The following is a 20087-nucleotide window of genomic DNA, read 5'->3' as shown; positions in this document are numbered from 1 at the left end:
AAAAAATTTTTCTTCTCTAAGAAAAACAGGTCAATACTTTTACATTTTTTTTTTTTTTTTGGCTAAGATCCTCACCAGCTCCTTGGAAGTGTGGATTTAGCTCCCAGACTTATCTGGATGCTGGCATGAAGGACAGGGCTCCCCAGAATAGGAATGGCTTCCAATCTGCTCTCTGAGAGAAGGAAGAGCCATGCGAAATGACAGGTTTTATCGCACCCTTGTCAGAATGGCCATCATCAAAAAAGACTGCAGATAACAAATGTAGAGAAAAGGGAACCCTCCCACACTGTTGGTGGGAATGGAAACTGGGGCAGCCACCATGGAGGTTCCTTAAAAACCTGAAAATAGAATCCCCATATGATCCACAATTCCATTCCTAGAAAACAAAAACACTAATTCGAAAAGATACATGCATCCCAATATTCACAGCAGTATTATTTACAATAGCCAAGACTTGGAAGCAACCTAAGTGTCCAGCGACAGATGAATGGATAAAGATGTGGTATATATACAATGTGATATTACTCAGCCACAAGAAAGCAAGCAAATGGCAAAATTTCAAGAACATGGGTGGACTTGGACGGTGTTATGCTCAGTGAAATAAGTCAGAGAAAGACACATACTATATGCAATCACTCATGTGTGGAACCTAAACCATAAAACAAAAAAATGAACATAACAAAACAGAAACAGACTCAGATACAGGGAACTAGTGCTCGCCAAAGGGGAGAGGGAAGCAGGGAGGAGCAAGACAGTGGTAGGAAATTGTGCGTGTGTTAGTCACTCGGTCGTGTCTGACTCTTGCGACCCCATGGACTGTAGCCCACCAGGCTCCTCTGTCCACAGAATTCTCCAAGCAAGAATACTGGAGTGGGTTGCCATTCCAGTTTCCACGGGATTTTCCTGACCTAGGGATTGAACCCAGGTCTCCGCATTGCAGGCAGATTCTTTACTGCCTGAGCTACCAGGGAAGCCCTAAAGAGGTACAAATTACTGTACATAAAATAAATAAGCTACAAGCATACATTGAACAGCACAGGGAATGTAGTCAATATTTTATAATTACTTTATAAGAAGTATAATCTATAAAAATATTGAATCACTATGTTGTACACTTGAAACACATAATATTGTAAACCAATTATACTTGGATTTTAAAAAGATTTTTAAAAACTTCAGGCTTTACAGTCCCACAAGTCTCCTATGAAAGTAGCCAACTCAGATCTTTGGAAACAGACATATGAATAAATAAACAAAAATGCAGACTGATGCTGGGCATGACCAAAATTTTACAGACGACACATAATAAAGAGTGTCTCATTCATTTCTGTATGGAGTGCTGACGCTCAAATTTTGATAAATGAATGAATCAACAAATGCTCTGAAAGCAAAATTTTAGCATCTGAAGTCAGGATGAAGATCATTAGCTTGGAATGCTGGCTCAAAGAAACAGGAAGAAACAGCTACTCAGATTTATCCAGGTTCTACTACGTGGTACACGTTATGTTTCAGGCTTTGCAGACATAATCTCATTTAATTCCCCCCACAATGTCATGCAGTACAAACTCTCCTTGTTCCTCTTTCACAGAGGAGAGACTGAGGCTCAAACACCTAAAGCAACTTGCTAAGAACACACAGCTTCTAAATGGGGGCGAAGGCAGGCTGGCAGGGCCACTGTACATCTCGGCAGCGCACCTGCTATGGCCCAGACCACGGATTTGGTTGTTGCTAGGGAACCAGGTGGCAACCCACTCCAGTGTTCTTGCCTGGAGAATCCCAGGGACGGGGGAGCCTGGTGGGCTGCCGTCTATAGGGTCGCACAGAGTCGGACATGACTGAAGTGACTTAGCAGCAGCAGCAGGGAACCAGGGGCCCTAAGGAAGGCAGAGTCAGGAAGGACCCCACTCCCCTGAGTGTAGAACATCCACTTCAGGACCCGAGCTGGTGCAGAGGTGGTGCCAGGACCCTGCATACTGCTGCCCTTGGAGGGGCCTGCACACAGCCAACTTTGCTCTGGGGTGTGTGCGTGTTGCAGCATTTCCAGGCTAGACAGTCCAGAAGGGCTGGGAGAGGTTCAACATACCAACAGATGAACTGAGATGGAAGAAATTCATCCCATGCCTTTTTGATGCTGAGCTTTGCAGGGGGTGGGGGGCAGACCTAAATCATCTTTGCTCTCATACTTCTGGCCATTTATACAGAAATTCTGAGTCTGAGTGGGTTTCTTTAACAATATTACAAATCCAGGGGTGAATCCTGAACACCAGCAGAGGTGGCATCCTTCCCCATCTACTCTCCAAAGGAAACTTTTTCAGTAAGCCGTGGGAGCCAGGAGCACTCAAGGGAGCAGATGGAGGGAGGGAAACCCAGAGAGGTTAGGATGGATACAGGGAATTCCAGAATGTTCCATATTTCCTAGGACATATCTGTCCTAACTGTGACCTAGGGTGAGCGAAGACCCTACAAACATCCCTGGCAGGATGACTGGTCCCTCTTTCCTGAGGGACTGAGCATCTCTGGAAAGCAAAACCCCAGTATCTCCACACAGGTAGCCAGTGGGTCCTGAATAAACATCTGCAAAGGGTGTCATTGGTAAGCTTCCAGAACCTTCTCAGGAAAGCAGGACAGAGTCTCACAACACAGATGTCTGGGTGCCTTGAGGCCCTAAACTCTTCTTGAGAGGCAAAGGTGCAGGCCTCAGTTCAACTACTCTGTCCCTCCATGCCTCAGTTTCCCCCTTGTGAATGAGGCTACAATGACGACTAGCTGAAGCAATTGTAGGGAATGTTGAGTCAATACACATGAAGCAGGTAGAACGGTACTCAACATGGGCTAAGCAATCAGCAGTGCTGTGGCTGCTGCTGCTACAAATTTAAACTCGTAACAAGAGTCCCAGAAAAGCAGAAACTGGGGACCAAGTGACCCTGTGGTTTCAAAGACTGGATTCTCACCAATCTTGGATTCGCTTTCACTTCCTAAGGCTCCCTCTAGCAAAAAAAAAAAAAAAAAGGTGATGATCAAACACTTTTCTCTGCTTCGGCCTCAGTTCAACTACTCTGTCCCTCCAAATCCACACGGCTTAAGGCTTTGTGGGTCACAAGATACCAGGGTTGCAGCTCTGGTCAGAGGCTCAGGATAAGGTGGGAGCTCTCTTCCTCCTCCGCCCCTCGCCTGTGATTTCCCCGAGGTCAGGAAGAGTCACCCTGCAAGTCTGCTTCGGGGCTTATCCTAACAGCCCAGAATCCCAGCACTGCCTGGGCTGATACAGCAGGATGAGCAGGAGCACAGATTATCCCAGCCACGCCACAGGCCGAGGGACACACCTCACACGACCCTTCACACATGACGGGCTCCGTGTCCACCACTGAGCCCAGCACCTCGTCCATCGGGCTGCAAGGGGACAGTGAGCTGACAGCCGCCAGCTGCCACCCCTTTCAGGCAATCAAGCTGAGGCCAGGCCTTCCCCAGGCAACCACGGGGGCTGACTATGATCATATGGGGTGCTGGGGATTGGGGATGCCCCTGTTGAGTTAGCTAAGACTTCTTCTTACTGATGTTTATTGAAGTATAGTTGAATTACAACGTTGTTAATTCCTACTATAGAGCAAAGTGATTCAGTTGTGTGTATATATATATATTATATATATATACACATTCTTTTTTTAAATATTCTTTTCCACTATGGCTTATCATAGGGTATTTTTTAAATTGGAGGACAGTTACTTTACAATGTTGTGTTAGTTTCTGCTGTACAGCAATGTGAATCAGCTGTTAAGTATACTTATATCTTATTCCTCTTGACTCTCCCTCCCACCCCCTCATCGCACCCATCTAGGTCATCACGGAGCACCAGGCTGAGTTCCCTATTCTATACAGCAGCTTCCCCCTAAGTTGACTGAGACTTTTATCAGGCCCGCATCACCGTCTGAGGCTTTCCCTGCCCAATTCTGTTTCATCTCCCCTGTTCTTTCATCCGCCTTACTCCCCGTACCCATAATTCTTTTCAACTCCTATCTCTGTCTTAGCATCTGCTTCCCGGAGGACCCAGACTGACCGAGGGCCCCAGTGCACACTGATTAGCCAAGGCTGGAATGGACCCTGGTCAAGGCATGTAACTCCGTGAGCCTTACTTCTCCATCTGGCAAACTAGACACCAGTCACCATGTGGTCCTGAAGATTCCCCTAGAGACTATCACACTTGTGAAAGATTGGACCTCTTGCAGATGCCCAGCAAGTCCTATCTGATGGGGTCATTTGTTTTGATTTCTTAAAGTTACATTTCTTAAAGTTTCAAGTTAAACCCTTGAAAGCAAGTGGTTTCTGAGAACACCATGGCTGCTTTTAATAAATGTGACAACAGCATCCTCCGCAGACAGATCACAATGGGAGTTATCAGAAGGAGACCGTTTCCTGACCAGCAGCAGCTCGCTGGGGACTCAGAGCTGGCCGGGGCCCGGCCCTTCACACTCTCACACTCTGGGCTGTTAGAGACTGGCTGGAGAGAGTCTGTCTTCTTGCCTTGGAAGGTTCTCTCCAGAGTGTGACAGCTGCCTCTGCCCCGGCCAGTGTTCAGCACTAGCTCAGGAAACAGCACCCTTGCCAGTTTCTTGAGATCTTCAGGGAAATGTCACGGAAACCCTCAAGGGATGCTGTCCAGGGCCCCTTAGAACTGGGGCCTCATACGCGTGTCATCTCTTCTTGAGCACTTTCAAAAAGCAGGCACTGCAGGGCTAGTAAGAACCTGGAACAAGATCTGAAAAAGCTACTTCCAGAAAACCCAGATGGGGAAGTGGGGTTACAGCCCAGCCTGAGAGCTGGGCAAAGACCTCGCCACAGGGGTTATGAGACAGCCTGGCTGCCACCAGCATCTCTGGGTGCCTCTGCACAAAGCCAGGTCGGGGTGGGGAACAGGGCCCATGATCCCAGCATCCCCCTTCCAAAGGTTCTATTTTCATGGGGCTCTTTTCTGCCTATCAGAACTCCCCCTGCCTGCCTGAGGACCTGCCCTCCCACATCGGAGCCCACATCTTATTTCTGCCTGACGTACAAGGCGAGAAGCCCACAGTCTTCTCATCCATCAGGCTGAGTGCATTTTTCATTCTTGAATCGCTAGCCCTCAGCATAGAGCAGGCACTCCAATGTTTGATGGATGAAAAGAGGCTGACAGCTATTAAGTTTTAATTAAATTTAAGCTCCCTCATTTCAGTTTTAATACTCAGATATGCAGAGGCTGACTTTTTTTTCTTGGTTACATTGCCTTTGGATCTCTATTGAGCTGTTTAAGACACAAGTCAGGGACTTCCCTGGCAGTCTGGTGGTTAAGACTTCACCTTCCAATGCAGGGGGTGCCAGTTTGATCCCTGATCAGGGAACTAAGATACCACATGCCTCATGGCCAAAAAATCAAAACATAATACAGAAGTGATATTGTAACAAATTCAATAGTAACTAAAAAAAAAAAAAAAGACACAAGTCATTGCTTCAAACAAGCACTGGAACTCTCCACAATGGTGAAAATGTTCTGTGTGCTGTTGAAAACAGCACCCATAAGGCACCTGTGGCTACTGACAAGTTGAAATGTGGTGGTGTGACTGCAGGTCTGAATTCTTCATTTTATTTGGCTGCAATTTTTTTTTTTTTTTTTTTGGCTACACGGTATGGGATGCAGGATCTTAGCTCCCCAACCAGGGATCAAACCCATGCCCTCAGCAGTGAAAGCACAGTCTTAACCACTGGACCACCTGGGAAATCCCTGGTAGTAATTAATTCAAATGGCAATACAGCTGGCTCGTGGCCACTGCACTGGCAGTGCAGAACCAGCTAGCTTGTTCTCTTAATTCTCAAGCTTCATGCAAATGAGAGGATGCCATGTTCCCCTCGGCTCTGAATCGCCTCCTGTTCCTCACTGAGTGATGCTCAGACAACCTTAACAAAGCGAATGCCGGCGCCTCTTCCATTTCCGAGCACTTGCTCTGGGCCGGAGCACAGCCGTCTTGATGTGTCCCGGGAGATGGGGCAGGAAGCACGTCTCCAGAAAGGAAGCCAGGGCACCCAACCGCCTCAGACTCCGGGGCGTCTGGGGCCCAGAGGAAGGAGGGGAGGGGAGGGTGTGAAAGAACCCCGTTCCGGGGCCTGGACGCCTGCCGGGCTGCATGTATTTATCTCACAGGGTGTCACAGTTGTCTGCCCTGCAGCTGAGGGACTGTCCATGTCTACAGGAAGGGGACAGAAATCTGCTCTGTCCGTGTTCCCTGGTACCTCTTGCTTGTTGTTCAAATGGGGCAAGAAGAGCTGGGGGTGGCAGGTTTGGGAGAGGACGCTAGCTCAGGGCAGGCAGACAGGGATCACTGGGAAAAAACAGAAACCGAGTCCCTTGCTGTTTGCATCCAAACCGATACCAGCGACGTCTATCACACTCCCTGGGGTACTGCGGTCCATCTGGCCAGGGGGACAACGCTCACTGCCCAGAGCATGCGGCAGAGGCCACTCAAGCCACACCCTCGGAGAGAGGTGGGTCGTGCTCCGTTCTCAACGCAGCATGACTGCAAGTGCAGGATGAGGGTCCGCGGCTCAGAAGGCAAGCCCCCCACCACCACCCCACACACGGAGAGCTAGGACCTCAGGTCAGTGACAATTCTGGTTTAAAAACGAAATGCTTGGAATGCTCAGTTATGGGGTTCGAGAAGACACAGACTAGTCCCCATAACTAGTTCTGCTGACAGAGCACATGCGGGTGCTCTGTGATGTGTGCGTGGGGGGCCCTCGGTCCGGGGACCCCTCCTCTCTGACCCCTGCAGAGCCCCCACTCTCCCCGCCACGCAGCACTCCCCTCCCTCCTTACCTTACACAAGACAAATCCTCCCACCTGTAAAAAGGTGTTTAATTAGCATGAGGCAAAACTATTAAACCATGAAAGACTGAATGAAGAAGCTACAGAATAATCTCTGCTCAAGAAGAAAGACGAAAGACATGAGGTTTAGTGAACACTGCCTTCTGTTCCATTCAGAGTTTCAATACATGACTTTTCCTCGTCAAGTCTACCACTTACACCCAACCCGACTCTGTCATCTTTTTGAAGTCTCCTTCATGTAGGTGGCTCTGCTCCCCCATTGGACTGGAGCAGCCCTTTGGTACATTACTCCACAATTAATACATCCCCCTAAAGTTCACATTTCAGCTTCATTGGCACTATGGAAACTCAGAGAAAATGCCTGAAAGCCTCCCTCCCTCTCTGACAGAGTGATTCTAAGCCCAGGAACTTATGCAAAGGAAATAATTAAGGATGTCCGCAAGGCTTTTGTTAGAAGGATGTTTACCCTGCTGCTGTTTATAATCGTGAATCATTGGAAACAACTTGCCTGTCCCTCAAGCAAAGCTAAAAGATCCAGGACCCAAGAACTGCCTGGTAGGTAGAGCCCAACCATCAGTCACTAAGTCAATCAATAAACCCCAGAGCTGAAAGTTAAGGTAGAGACCGAGTAGCAGTTCCAGATTCCACAGGGCCTGAATCCTACAAATACAGGACAACTACCCTTAAGAAAATGAATACAAAATTATGAGTACAGAATTAAGCACAGGGCCTGGGTAGAGGCCTATGCAAGTGGGAGGCCTTTGGAGGAAGTTTCGTGATTATCACAGTAAGTCTAGCCTCTAAAGATAGAAGGAAAAGAAAGAAGAAAATAGGAGATGCTGGAAGTCTCTTCCTTCAAAGGCCATGGTACACCAAGACTGGGCAACCCAGTCAGCAGAGAATAATGTTCAAGGTCTAAGACCGAGAAGCGAGAGAAGGGAGACAAGATGCTTGGCGCTGGTTGAGTCGCTCAGTCATGTCTGAGCCCATGGACTGTAGCCTGCCAGGCCCCTCTGTCCATGGGATTCTCCAGGCAAGAATACTGGAGTGGGTTGCCATTCCCTTCTCCAGAGGATCTTCCTGATGCAGGAATCAAACCTGGGTCTCCTGCATTGCAGGCAGATTCTTTACTGACTAAGCTATGACAAAAGCCCAAGATGCTTGGAAGAAACAGCAGAAGGATACAAGTCAAGGAGATAAGCAAGAACTAATACAAAATCAAGGCAGTGTGGAGTAGGGGAGAGGCAAAGGAAAAGCTGCTTTAAATAGATCACAGGAGGGATTAGTTGGTACTTGAAAATTTATAGGGACAAGAAGTCAGATAAAAAGAGCAGGCTGTTGGGTGATTGAGATTCTACTATGTGTAAAATAGGAAATTAATGAGAACCTACTGTAGAGCATAGGGAACCCTACATAATACTCTGTGGTGATAGAAAGGGAAAGGAAATCCAAGCAAGAGGGGATATACATACATGTATCACTGATTCACCTTGTACAGTGGAAACTAACATGACACTGTAAAGCAACTATACTCCAAGAGAATTTAATAAAAATAAGTCGTGGAGATGTAATATGCAGCACGGTGACTATAGTTAACAATATTGTATTGCATATTTAAAAGTTGCTAAGAGAGTAGTAAGTCTTCAAAGTTCTCATGGCACACCAAATTGTAACTGTGTCTGATGACCGATGTTAGGATGAACTTATTGTGGTGACCATTTCAAAATATATATGTATATCAAGTCATTATGCTGTACACCTGGAATTAATGTTATGTGTGAATTATATCTCAATAATAATATAAAAAAAGAATAAGAAAAAAAAGAGCAGCCCACTCAGTATAAGAAGCAGAGAGAAAGCTTTTGAGACCAGCAGCCTGGCTGTGATGAGGGGCTCCTCTGAATCCCTGAAATATCTGCCCCACATCTCCCGTGACACCACGGCCACTAACCAGCATGACCCTCCATCCTCAACCCCTCTCTGCCACATACCCTGGGTCTTTCCCTGCACTTGCCAAATTTATTCACATCACACAGGCTTTCCTCATCCCCTTTTTTAAAACAAAGCAGACTGGGAACATCCCTGGTGGTCCAATAGTTAAGACTGTGCTTCCACTGCAGGGGGCCCAGGTTTGATCTCTGGTTGGGGACCTAAAGATCCTACATGCAGTGCGGCTTGGCCAAAAGACTTTAAAAACACAAAAAGCAGACTGAACTCTTTTTCCAGGTCTTGACTCCCCCTACTTGCTCTGAGCTAGGGCAGCTTCCACCTGCGGCCCGTCCAAGTCCAGGAGGTAGGTCCTGGCAGCTCTCTGTACGGTAAAGGTCCTCCCGCATCAGTGATGCTTCAGCTTCCCCGCCTGCCCCTCCTCAGCAGCCCCCTGCCCCAACTAGTCCTATTTTTGACAGCCCTCCCCACACGCTTTGTGCCAAGGTCACACAGTCCCCGAGCCTAGCCTCGGATCCTGGGATGTGTTCTCTACCTGCTCCTGCCCAGGCCACCTTCTCTACCAAATTCAAAGTCCACAGGGCACACTGAGTACACGGGAGGACACAGAAAAGGTGTCAGCCTGCTTTGCTGTCAAGGGGGGATTTGGCAATTGCAGGAAATGACAGTTGGCCTTTAACTCAGGAACTGGGGTAAACAGTAGGGAGGGAGACAGGGAACTGGGCAGGAGCTACACAGACCTTCAAAGCTGGTTCTCCTGGAGGCAGCTCTCCTAAACGTCATGATTGTTAAAGGGCTGGCAGGTCACAAAGTTCCCGATTTTCCAGGAATGCTCAAGACGAATCTACCAACCCTCCCAGTTCCATCAGTCTCTGTCCAATTCCAGGCGGAACTGCAAGCTGAGCACAGAGGAGGTCTTTGCCCTTCCAGCCTGCAATCCCTAAGGATGCTCACAATAAAACCAGTCCAGGACTAGCTGCCGCCTAGGCCCCACTGGGGAACTATCCACCCTCTAACTCTTTGAGGAGTGCCTGACCCCTCCTGGGGTTGTTTCATTTGCCCTTAGGCGGGAGGAAAGGGCCAAGGGGAGACCAACCTCCCTGGTGCTTCTCCTCTGGGGTTGGCCACTCAAGCTCTGTGCCGCTTTGCAGATGGTGCCTAATGAGGAGAGCTCTCAGGGGGACTTTCAGGGGGCAGCTGTCCTCCTCGACCTCTATACAGTGCTTGTCTCCAGGGCAGCCGCCTCCATGTGTGGTGAGACCCAGGCCGCCCCAGAAATCACTCACTAGCCAGCCCTACCGGCCTTGTCACTGAGTGTCCTGGATTGTCCCCCTTCCCTGCCTTCCCGACCCTCTCGGCTCGCTTCCCCAGAGGGCCTGATGAGCCTGAGGACAACTCAGTTGGCATCTCCCCCAGGAACAACGGGCCCACTCCCCCTCGCATTTCGCGGTTACACCGCTTCCAGCTGCAAAGCCGGCAGGAGACGCTTAAACCGGGAGAGTTGGGGGGGCGGGGGGTGTCACCAAGAGTTCTCGAAACTGAGAAGTCTGCCGGTCACCCCGGAGAGGGACGTTCGAGGTGCTGGCCCGGCCTCCCGAGCCCCGTGGAGGCAGAGGAACCAAGTTACTTCGCGCCCCTGAGTTAAGCCGAGACTGCCTGGGAGGCCGAGGGGCAATCCCGGCGGTTCTCCCACCCGGAGAGGCGCCCGGCCCCCTCCTCCTGGGGAGCCCACCGGGTCGTCCGGGAGCGAAGACCGTGTCTTCCCTCGTCCCTTCTTTTCCTAGGCGGCCGGGCTGCACGCAACGGAGACATTTAAATCGCCCCCTCGGGACGGCGGCGTGGAGAGGCCGGAAAGGCGGCGGCGGCCTCGGGGCTGCAGCGGGACCGGGCCGGGCCGGGCCGGGCCGGGCTGCGGTCGGGGTCCGGGCCGGGAGGGCACTCACCAGCGCGTGTTGTCGTGGAAGTGCTCCAGCACCGCGTAGCCGAAGAAGGACCCGGCAGGACCTTGGAAGCGCACTGGGCGCTGCGGGTCCAGATTGTAGGCGCCCGCAGGGGTCCCTGCAGCCACCAACGCCAGGAGCAGCGCGCGGAGCCCCCCGGCGCCCCTCTGCGCCGCCGAGCCGCCCATCCCCAGCTGGCCGCCGCCCTCCCCTGAGCCCCGCGAGCAGGGCGCCGAGCGCGCCGGCGGAGGGGCCGAGGGGTCCGCCGACGGCCGAGAGTCTCCTGGGGGCCGGAACTCTGCGCTCGGGCTCAAGAGGGACGCGGTGCCGGGCTGGGGGCGGTGGGCCGAGCGGGAGCCGTAGGACAGCACAGGGGCGGCCCGGAGCGGCCGGCGTCCTCTGTCCAGCCGAGAAGTGTGCGCGCTCGGAGCGAGTGGGTCCCGGGCCGGGCGGCGCTGGACTGCGGAGAGGCGCGCCCGCGGGGTGGGCGGCCTGAGTGGCCGGCGGCGGAACGGCGCAGCAGCGCTCCCTGCGGGCCGCGAGCCCGGCACCACCTCCCGCGGCCGCGGAGGAGCCCAGAGACCCGCCCCAGCGCCCAGTGTCCCCGGCGAGCCCTGGGCGCCGGGTCCTGAGCCCACCCTACTTGTATTTTGTGTTTTTACTCTTTATTTCTTAATATGTCTTTGTAGGAACCATTAATTTTATTAATTTTTTTAAAGAACCCACTTTTAACGTTAATGATTTTATTTCTGTAACGCATTTACTTTCCAATTTTAAAATTTTATCAATTTGTTTTTTACCTTTCTTTTCTTCTACTTTCTCTAGATTTGCAACATTTTTCTCTAGTACCATGAGATGAACGCTTAGATTTTTAGCCTTACGATTTTTCTTTTTCTAATATATATTATTTGTAATATGCATTATATATAAATATTATACTGCTCCTTGGAAGAAAAGCTATGACCAACCTAGACAGCATATTAAAATACAGAGTACTTACTTTGCCAACAAAGGTCTGTCTAGTCAAAGCTATGGTTTTTCCAGTAGTCATGTATGGATATGAGAGTTAGACCATAAAGAAAGGTGAGCGCCAAAGAATTGATGCTTTTGAACTGTGGTGTTGGAGAAGACTCCTGAGAATCCCTTGGACAGCAAGGAGATCCAACCAGTCCATCCTAAAGGAGATCAGTCCTGGGTGTTCATTGGAAGGACTGATGCTGAAGCTGAAACTCCAATACTTTGGCCACCTGATGCGAAGAGCTGACCCTGATGCTGGGAAAGATTGAAGGCAGGAGGAGAAGGGGACGACAGAGGATGAGATGCTTGGATGGCATCACTGACTCAATGGACATGAGTTTGAGTAAGCTCTGGGAGTTGGTGTGGACAGAGAAGCCTGGTGTGCTGCACTCCATGGGTCTCAAAGAGTCAGACACGACTGAGCAACTGAACTGATGATACACGTGTACACACACACACTAAATTTCCCTGTGAGCACTGTCTGAGCTGTAATTCCACAAGTTCTAACATGTTGAAAATATGATGACAAATGTAGGCTTTTGTTGTTGTTCAGTCACTAAGTCCTGTATGACTCTTTGCCATCCCATGGACTGTAGCCTTCCAGGCTCCTCTGTCCACATGCGCATTAAAAAAAAGGTATGAGGGAGTTCCCTGGTAGCCTAGTGGTTAGGATTCTGCGCTTTCACTACCATTGCCCAGGTTCAGTCCCCAGTCAGGGAACTGAGATCCAGTGAGCCACAGATCATGTCCCCCTGACAAAATAATAATAATAATAGAGATGAGGAAACTAAGGCACTGAGGCTAAGTGATTTATCTGAGTGTCCCAGGATGAACAGCAAGGATTCAAAGAGAGGTCTGAGTGGGGAGAGGGCAGGGATAATATGGGGGTGGAGGAGTGGGAGATACAAACTATTAGATGTAAAATATGCTTAAGGATGTATTTTGCAACATGGGGAACACAGTCAATATTTTATAATAATTGGAGTGTAACCTTTTGAAATTATATTTTTAGAATTTTTAAAAGAATGGACATAATCAAAAAAATTGATAAAATATAAAACAAGTAAGCAATAAATAAAATTAATAATGCCCCCCCCAAAAAAAAGAGGTCTGGATGTTTACCTGAAACATTAGTTATGGTTACAGTTGAGATTGTGGGCTATTCTTGCTGACTTACACATCATCTATCCATCTATCTTCGTACTTACCTATCCACCATCTATCTATCCTTTTTTACTGCCTAAGTTGTCTACAGAGAGCCACCAATGGGATGTAGAAGATGCTCTATCCATAAAGCCAAAGCATTCATCAAAGTGAAATCCTGTTAGAATAGCCTGGCCTCTGTTGAGGGGCCGAAACTCACTTGCACTCCCAGCATAGGTTAAGGAGACCAGCCAACCTATGGAAGAAAGTTATCCTTACCATATTGTCAAAGAAGGGAGAGAAAGCAAAAGGGCCAAGATCATTCACAACCTGATAATCATTCTCTAAATGATTGATACTTGGCTTAATATGCTTGTTGATGTTAATTCTTCAGAAGTTGCCGACTTTATTTTTTTATGTAAGACAAACTACATTTCCACATGGTTTTGAAATCCAGAAAGTTCATAGGAAGGGCAAGTACTATCACCAAACCTTCAACTATAATAGCAGGCAGAGATTTAAACAAATACTTTACCATTGAATTATTTCATATGCCAAAAACTCCCACTGTTATTATCGAGTGCAATATTTCCAACCTGCTTCCATGCTCAAAACAAATGTTTTTTTCCAGAGATCCAAATTTAGTGAAACTGCTTTAAGTAACAACCATCAGTGTTAGAATAGGTAATGCCACATTTTTAAAACATGTCTTCAGTTCAGTTCAGTCTCTCAGTTGTGTCCAACTCTTTGCGACCCCATGGACTGCAGCACACCAGGCCTCCCTGTCCATCACCAACTCCCAGAGTTCACCCAAACTCATGTCCATTGAATCGGTGATGCCATCCAGCCATCTCATCCTCTGTCGTCCCCTTCTCCTCCTGCCCTCAATCTTTCCCAGCATCAAGGTCTTTTCCAATGAGTCAGCTCTTTGCATCAGATGGCCAAAGTATTGGAGTTTCAGCTTCAGCATCAGTCCTTCCAATGAACACCCAGGACTGATCTCCTTTAGGATGGACTGGTTGGATCTCCTTGCAGTCCAAGGGACTCTCGAGTCTTCTCCAACACCACAGTTCAAAAGTATCTATTCTTTGGCACTCAGTTTTCTTTAAACATGTCTTACCTCAATTTAAATATTAAGACTATCATGGCACTTGTCAAAAGATAAAAATTTTTGAATGGTATTTCTAGGTTGTGGTTTAGGGCAAAGAGTAAGGAGCTCTGGTGCTTATAATCCCAGTGTGGTGGGTTGTCGGATGGATAGCCTGTGGAGGGTGCCAGGACAAAAGCCCCACAGACTGGGTGGCTTAAACAACAGCAATTAATTTTCTAACAGTTCTGAAGGCTGAAAGTCCAACCAACGTCAAGTTGCCAGCAGGGCTGGTGACTGGTGGGAGCTCTCCCCTTGCGCTGCAGCCAGCCACCTTCTTGCTGTGTGTCATTCAACCTCTTCCTCATGTAAATGTATGGAGAGAAAGCCAGCTCTCTGATGGGTCTTCTTATAAGGGCACTAATCCTATCGGGGAGGGGCTCCAGTCTTATGACCTCTTTTAACTTCAGTTACTTCCTTACTTGGAGTACAGTCACACTTGGGGGTTAGCACACACAAATTCTGGGGGGACACATACCTTCAGCTGTAACATCATATAGGTCACCTAGAGAAGTTACTAAACTCTCCAAGCCTCTATTTGTAAAGAGAGGATCACGGAGGTTGTTGTGGGCTTCAGTGACATATGCCTTGGAAAGCACACTGTACTGTGTTTGGCACATAGGAAGCAAGTGATAAATGTTAGCAATTTAATATTATGATGATGATGATGCAATTTATTTTACTGTTAGAAATAGCTGTCTGTATTTGGAGTAAAAGAGAAAAAATTCAAAACACTGTTCTTAATGCAGCTTCATGGTTAAGTGGGCAATTTTAGAACCTTCTTTGACTTAAAAGTTCAAGACCTTGGCTTCCCATGGCCTGGCAGCTATAACCTCATCCTCCTGTCGGTGGCCCACCCCAGCTGGGCTTCCTTCTCTACAGTCACTTTTGTAAATTGTCAAATCTGCCTCCAGATTTGAGAAATTGTCAAATCAGCTTTCCAGATGTGAGCCACTAGTGGACGCTCCTGAAATATCCTCCTTAGTGATTTCCTGCAGCTGCTACCCACTGTTCTGAGGCTTTAAATGCAGTGTGTGCAATGCCTCTGTGTGTGTGTGTGTGCGCGTGTGTGTGCGTGTGTGTGCGCGCGCACTACCTTTCCTCTGTGCTCCTAAAAGCCTTCCCTGATAGCTCAGTTGGTAAAAAAAAAAAAATCTGTCTGCAATCCAGACCACCCCCACCCCGCCATTTCAATCCCTTTCATATTGTTATTAACTGCTTCCCTCACTGGAGTGCTTTCTGGAAGGGCTGGCTTCACTGGTTCAGCTCAAACACTCAGCAGCCTGCTAAGGCATTCGAGCTTGGAGGGGCACTTCCTCTTTCTGTATCATGTGGCATCACCTGAGGGTCTCGGGGGTACTCACCGGGTGGCAGAGCTTCTCCGAAGGACCCAGCACACCTTCACGCACGTGGCTGGTGCTCTGCCGGGAACAACTGAAAGTCTGAGCTTGGCTGGGACGTCAGCAGTGACACAGACACACGGCCTCTCCAACATGGACAGAACTGTCCAAAGTTTCATTTCTAAAAAAATGGTCACGTGTTCCCTTCTGATGGTGGGACCTGGTGAACCTTCCCCAACATGCAAGCAGCAAAGATGCAAACCAAAGTGTCCTGACAACAATTGGCATATGTGGTCTGTACTGGTGGCCTTTCAAATACTGAGATTCTTCTACAGACACGAATGTTGCCCACAGGTTTCATTCAAGTTGGACAATAATGCATCAGTTACAGTCTCTCCTCTCAACACAGGTCTCCAGGAATGAGACAAATGTGGTTTTGATCCATAATAAAGTTGGAAGAGCAGAAGGGGGTTTCCTTTTAGATAAGAAATCTTGAAAATCCCTGAAACATGGAAGTCAGTCTAATCAGATTTTGAAAGGAATCCTACGCTTAGGCACACATGGGAGAGGATTCTTGCTTAGAAGAGGAGATTGGGCAGTGGTTCCAATGATGCTCAAAATCTGAAGGTACCGGAGAGCAGGAAATAGCAGCTTGGAGCTCCAAATGGGGCATGAGCAGGGACACCAGAGTAGGAACTGCCAGGCAGCATGCCCTGTCCTGTCCTCACTGCCCCTGGGACCAGGCAGCAGCAGTAGAGCTATCTGCTTCCATGTGGGACCACGAAGAATGAGTCTTTAGACAGTGTCCCAGGGGATGGATACACCAGGGATGCGTGAGGACTTCCTGCCCCCAAGAGAGCGCCCTCTGGTGGCACTGTGTTGACTCTCACCCCTCATCCTGGAGTGGGGCACGACAAGGCAAAAGACCAATCAACCAGGGTCCTCAAATATGACTTCTCAGCTAAGTATCAAAAGCAAGAACACCACCACCCTCTTACTGTAACAATTATGCGGAGGAAACAAAGCTCACAGACTGAGCTGAACTGAATAATTGCTCTTCTCAAGGAGATGCAAGATTCAGTTCAGTTCAGTCACTCATTCGTGTCCGACGCTTTGCGACCCCAGGAATCGCAGCACGCCAGGCCTCCCTGTCCATCACCAACTCCTGGAGTTCACTCAAACTCATGTCCATCCAGTCGGTGATACCATCCAACCATCTCATCCTCTGTCGTCCCCTTCTCCTCCCGCCCCCAATCCCTCCCAGCATCAGGGTCTTTTCCAATGAGTCAACTCTTCGCATGAGGTGGCCAAAGTATTGCAGTTTCAGCTTTAGCATCAGTCCTTCCAAAGAAATCCCAGGGCTGATCTCCTTTAGAATGGACTGGTTGGATCTCCTTGCAGTCCAAGGGACTCTCAAGAGTCTTCTCCAACACCACAGTTCAAAAGCATCAATTCTTCGGCACTCAGCTTTCTTCACAGTCCAACTCTCACATCCATACATGACCACTGGAAAAATCACAGCCTTGACTAGACAGACCTTTGCTGGCAAAGTAATGTCTCTGCTTTTGAATATGCTATCTAGGTTGGTCATAACTTTCCTTCCAAGGAGTAAGCGTCTTTTAATATCATGGCTGCAGACACCATCTACAGTGATTTTGGAGCCCCCCAAAATAAAGTCTGACACTGTTTCCACTGTTTCCCCATCTATTTCCCATTAAGTGATGGGACCAGATGCCATGATCTTCATTTCCTGAATGCTGAGCTTTAAGCCAACTTTTTCAGTCTCTCTCTTTCACTTTCATCAAGGGGCTTTTTAGTTCCTCTTCACTTTCTGCCATAAGGGTGGTGTCATCTGTATATCTGAGGTTATTGATATTTCTCCCACAATCTTGATTCCAGCTTGTGCTTCTTCCAGCCCAGCGTTTCTCATGATGTACTCTGCATAAAAGTTAAATAAGCAGGGTAACAATATACAGCCTTGACGTACTCCTTTTCCTATTTGGAACCAGTCTGTTGTTCCATGTCCAGTTCTAACTGTTGCTTCCTGACCTGCATACAAGTTTCTCAAAAGGCAGGTCAGGTGGTCTGATATTCCCATCTCTTGAAGAATTTTCCACAGTTTACTGTGATCCACACAGTCAAAGGCTTTGGCATAGTCAATAAAAATGATGACTGATTTGATTTTTATTTTAAATATTTGATCATTGAAAAAAAATTCAACTATTGAAAAAATTCAATAGTAGAATAGGTTGCCAAAGAGTAAATCTGTGAGTTGTAAAATCAAACCAAGAATTCCTCTAGAAGGTACCTAAGGTTTTAAAATATGAAACAGAAGTTAAGAAATGTGGAATATAAATTGGACTCTAATGGATAAACAAGGTCCTACCGTAGAGCACAGGGAACTACACCCAGTATCCCGTAATAAACCACGATGGCAAAGAATATGAAAAAGAATGCATAACTCAGTCACTTTTTTGTATGTAGAGCAGAAATTAATGCAACATTGTATATCAACTTCAATATAATAAATTTTAAAATAAATAAAATTGAACTTCACCAGAGTTAAAAACTTCTGTTCTTCAAAAGACATTATTAGGAGAATGAAAATACAAGCCCAGACTTGAAGAAAATCTCTGCAAAGCAGGTAACTAGTAAAAGACTTGTATCAATAAGTATTAAAGAACTCTCAAAACTCAGTGATATGAAACAACTCAAAAATATGCAAATCATTTGAAGACTTAACTAAAAAGGATATACAGACTGTAAACAAGCACATGAAAACATATTCAGTATTATTAGTCATTAAGGAAAGGCAAATTAAAACCGTAAGAAAATCTGTTATCATGACATGCCTATTAAGATGGCAAACATTTCAAAGACTGAGTATACCAAGTGCTGACGAGGAAGAACCAGAACTCTCATATACTGCTTCTGGAAATGCAAAACAGTGCAACCAACCTGAGAAACAGTTCAACAGTTTCTTTAGAATTAAACCTATACCTACCCTATGACCTAGCCCTTCCACTCAGAGGTATTTATCCAAGAGAAAATAAAGCTTATGTCATACAAAGACTTGACCACAAATGTAATCACTGTATGTACACACACACACACACACACACACACACAGTGTTTCTCAGATTTATGTGCGCATGACTCCTTCTGCCTCCTCACCTATTACCCAGCTTGCAGAACCACAGCATATGCAATGAGACCGACCTAGGACCCATCCTAGCTCAGCTCTCACACTAGCTGTGTGCCCTTCAGTAAAGTGATTTGCACTTTTAAAACCTCAATTTTCTCATCTGCAAAATGGAGCTGGGGTCAGGACTAAAGTAGCAAGTGTCAAACACCCACCACATATACGGTCGTAAAAACCTTTCCCAACCCAGAGACTGAACCCACGTCTCCTGCACTGCAGGCAGATTCTTTACCATCTGAGCCACCAGGGAAACACCCCACTCCCCCAAAAAAACTTTAATCCATTAATCATCCCAGAAATTAAACCCATCAAATTGATAGTTTCCCCAAATGCACTGACTTTATTTGGAATTAGAGAAACTAGCATTCAGTCATCTGGAGTCCAAAGGTCCAAGAGGAGAGACATGGAAGTGCTCAGCACTGACTGCCCTGCAGGCCCATCTGCTCTGCATTAGCTGCTTTTCCTATGTTTGTTATTCCTGGTGTTAAATCTCCTCCAATTCTTGTGTGAAAAGTTCGGACACACAATAACCTCTTTATCACATTTTCAAAATCTGGGCCTGTCCTGGAAAGTTTACACCTTTTCTTGTTGCCATTGTTTTCATGTGGATTTGGGTTTCTGAAAAAAGGCACTTGGAACACTTTACTGGAAACCCTTCTGTGTAAGCTGGATGCAGACAAATCTCGTTGAAGAATGAAAACGAGATGTCAGAGGAGTTACAACCATACCACGTGGTCTCTGTGTTGTTCCTCAGCTGTCGTCTTGCAAGGAAGACCCGGGGCTGAAGCGCGTGGTCAGAAGTCTACGGCTGATCAGCCCCCTCCCTCAGCCTCTCTCCTTTGGGGGTGAAACTGAATAATACCAAAAAGAGAAACAGAGACATGCCAATGTTAGGATACGGAATAAAAAAGCACACATAACTATGTAAAAATATGTATAACACAATAACAATACTGGGGACCACTCACTGAGTATTATTTGTGTGCCACGCTTCGTTCACTTAAGTGCTATTTAAACCTCACAATAAGCCTATGAGTTAGGTACAGAACTTGTGAGGACTCTGAGGCACAAGTGATAGAAAATTCACCTCAAGCTGACTCATAATATAAACGGATAGTTACTGGGTATGTCAGTTAAAAATCCTGATTTAGTTCCGGCATCAAGTGAGACTTGATTCAGCAACTGCAAAGGATATCCCCAAGGCTGCAGATTTCTCCTTTTCCTCCCTGCCTTTTCTTATTGGCTTTCTCTTTGGAATTCGTGCAGTCAACCCAGAAATTCCAGGATTTCCCAAGATGGCAAAATGAGAGATCAAAAATCCTGTGACAGAAATGAAGAATCCCTCTGATGAGAGCAGTTAGTAGACTGGACATGACTGAGGAGAGACCCTCTGAGCTGGATGATATGTCAATAGAAACTTCTCAAATTGAAAATTCAAAACGGGAAAAAAAAAACTGGAGGAAAAAAGGGAACAGAACAACTGGAACTGTGAGACGACTAT

The 20087-nt window shown here is 47.3% G+C and overlaps 1 protein-coding gene across 1 annotated transcript in view; it reads right to left on the bottom strand.

The window, feature by feature from the left end:
• The window catches only part of ITGA9 (integrin subunit alpha 9), a 366537-nt gene extending 355314 nt beyond the window's left edge, over window positions 1-11223 (bottom strand). The window contains 1 exon segment of the mRNA XM_070360514.1: window positions 10741-11223. Within this exon segment, the coding sequence (XP_070216615.1) occupies window positions 10741-10925 (185 nt within the window). The 5' untranslated portion in view covers window positions 10926-11223.
• Window positions 11224-20087: the final 8864 nt, after the last annotated feature.

The sequence above is a fragment of the Bos mutus genome, chromosome 22, assembly GCF_027580195.1.
Source record: "Bos mutus isolate GX-2022 chromosome 22, NWIPB_WYAK_1.1, whole genome shotgun sequence".
NCBI classification, from domain to species: Eukaryota; Metazoa; Chordata; class Mammalia; order Artiodactyla; family Bovidae; genus Bos; species Bos mutus.
This window is presented reverse-complemented; position numbering and strand designations above follow the sequence as displayed.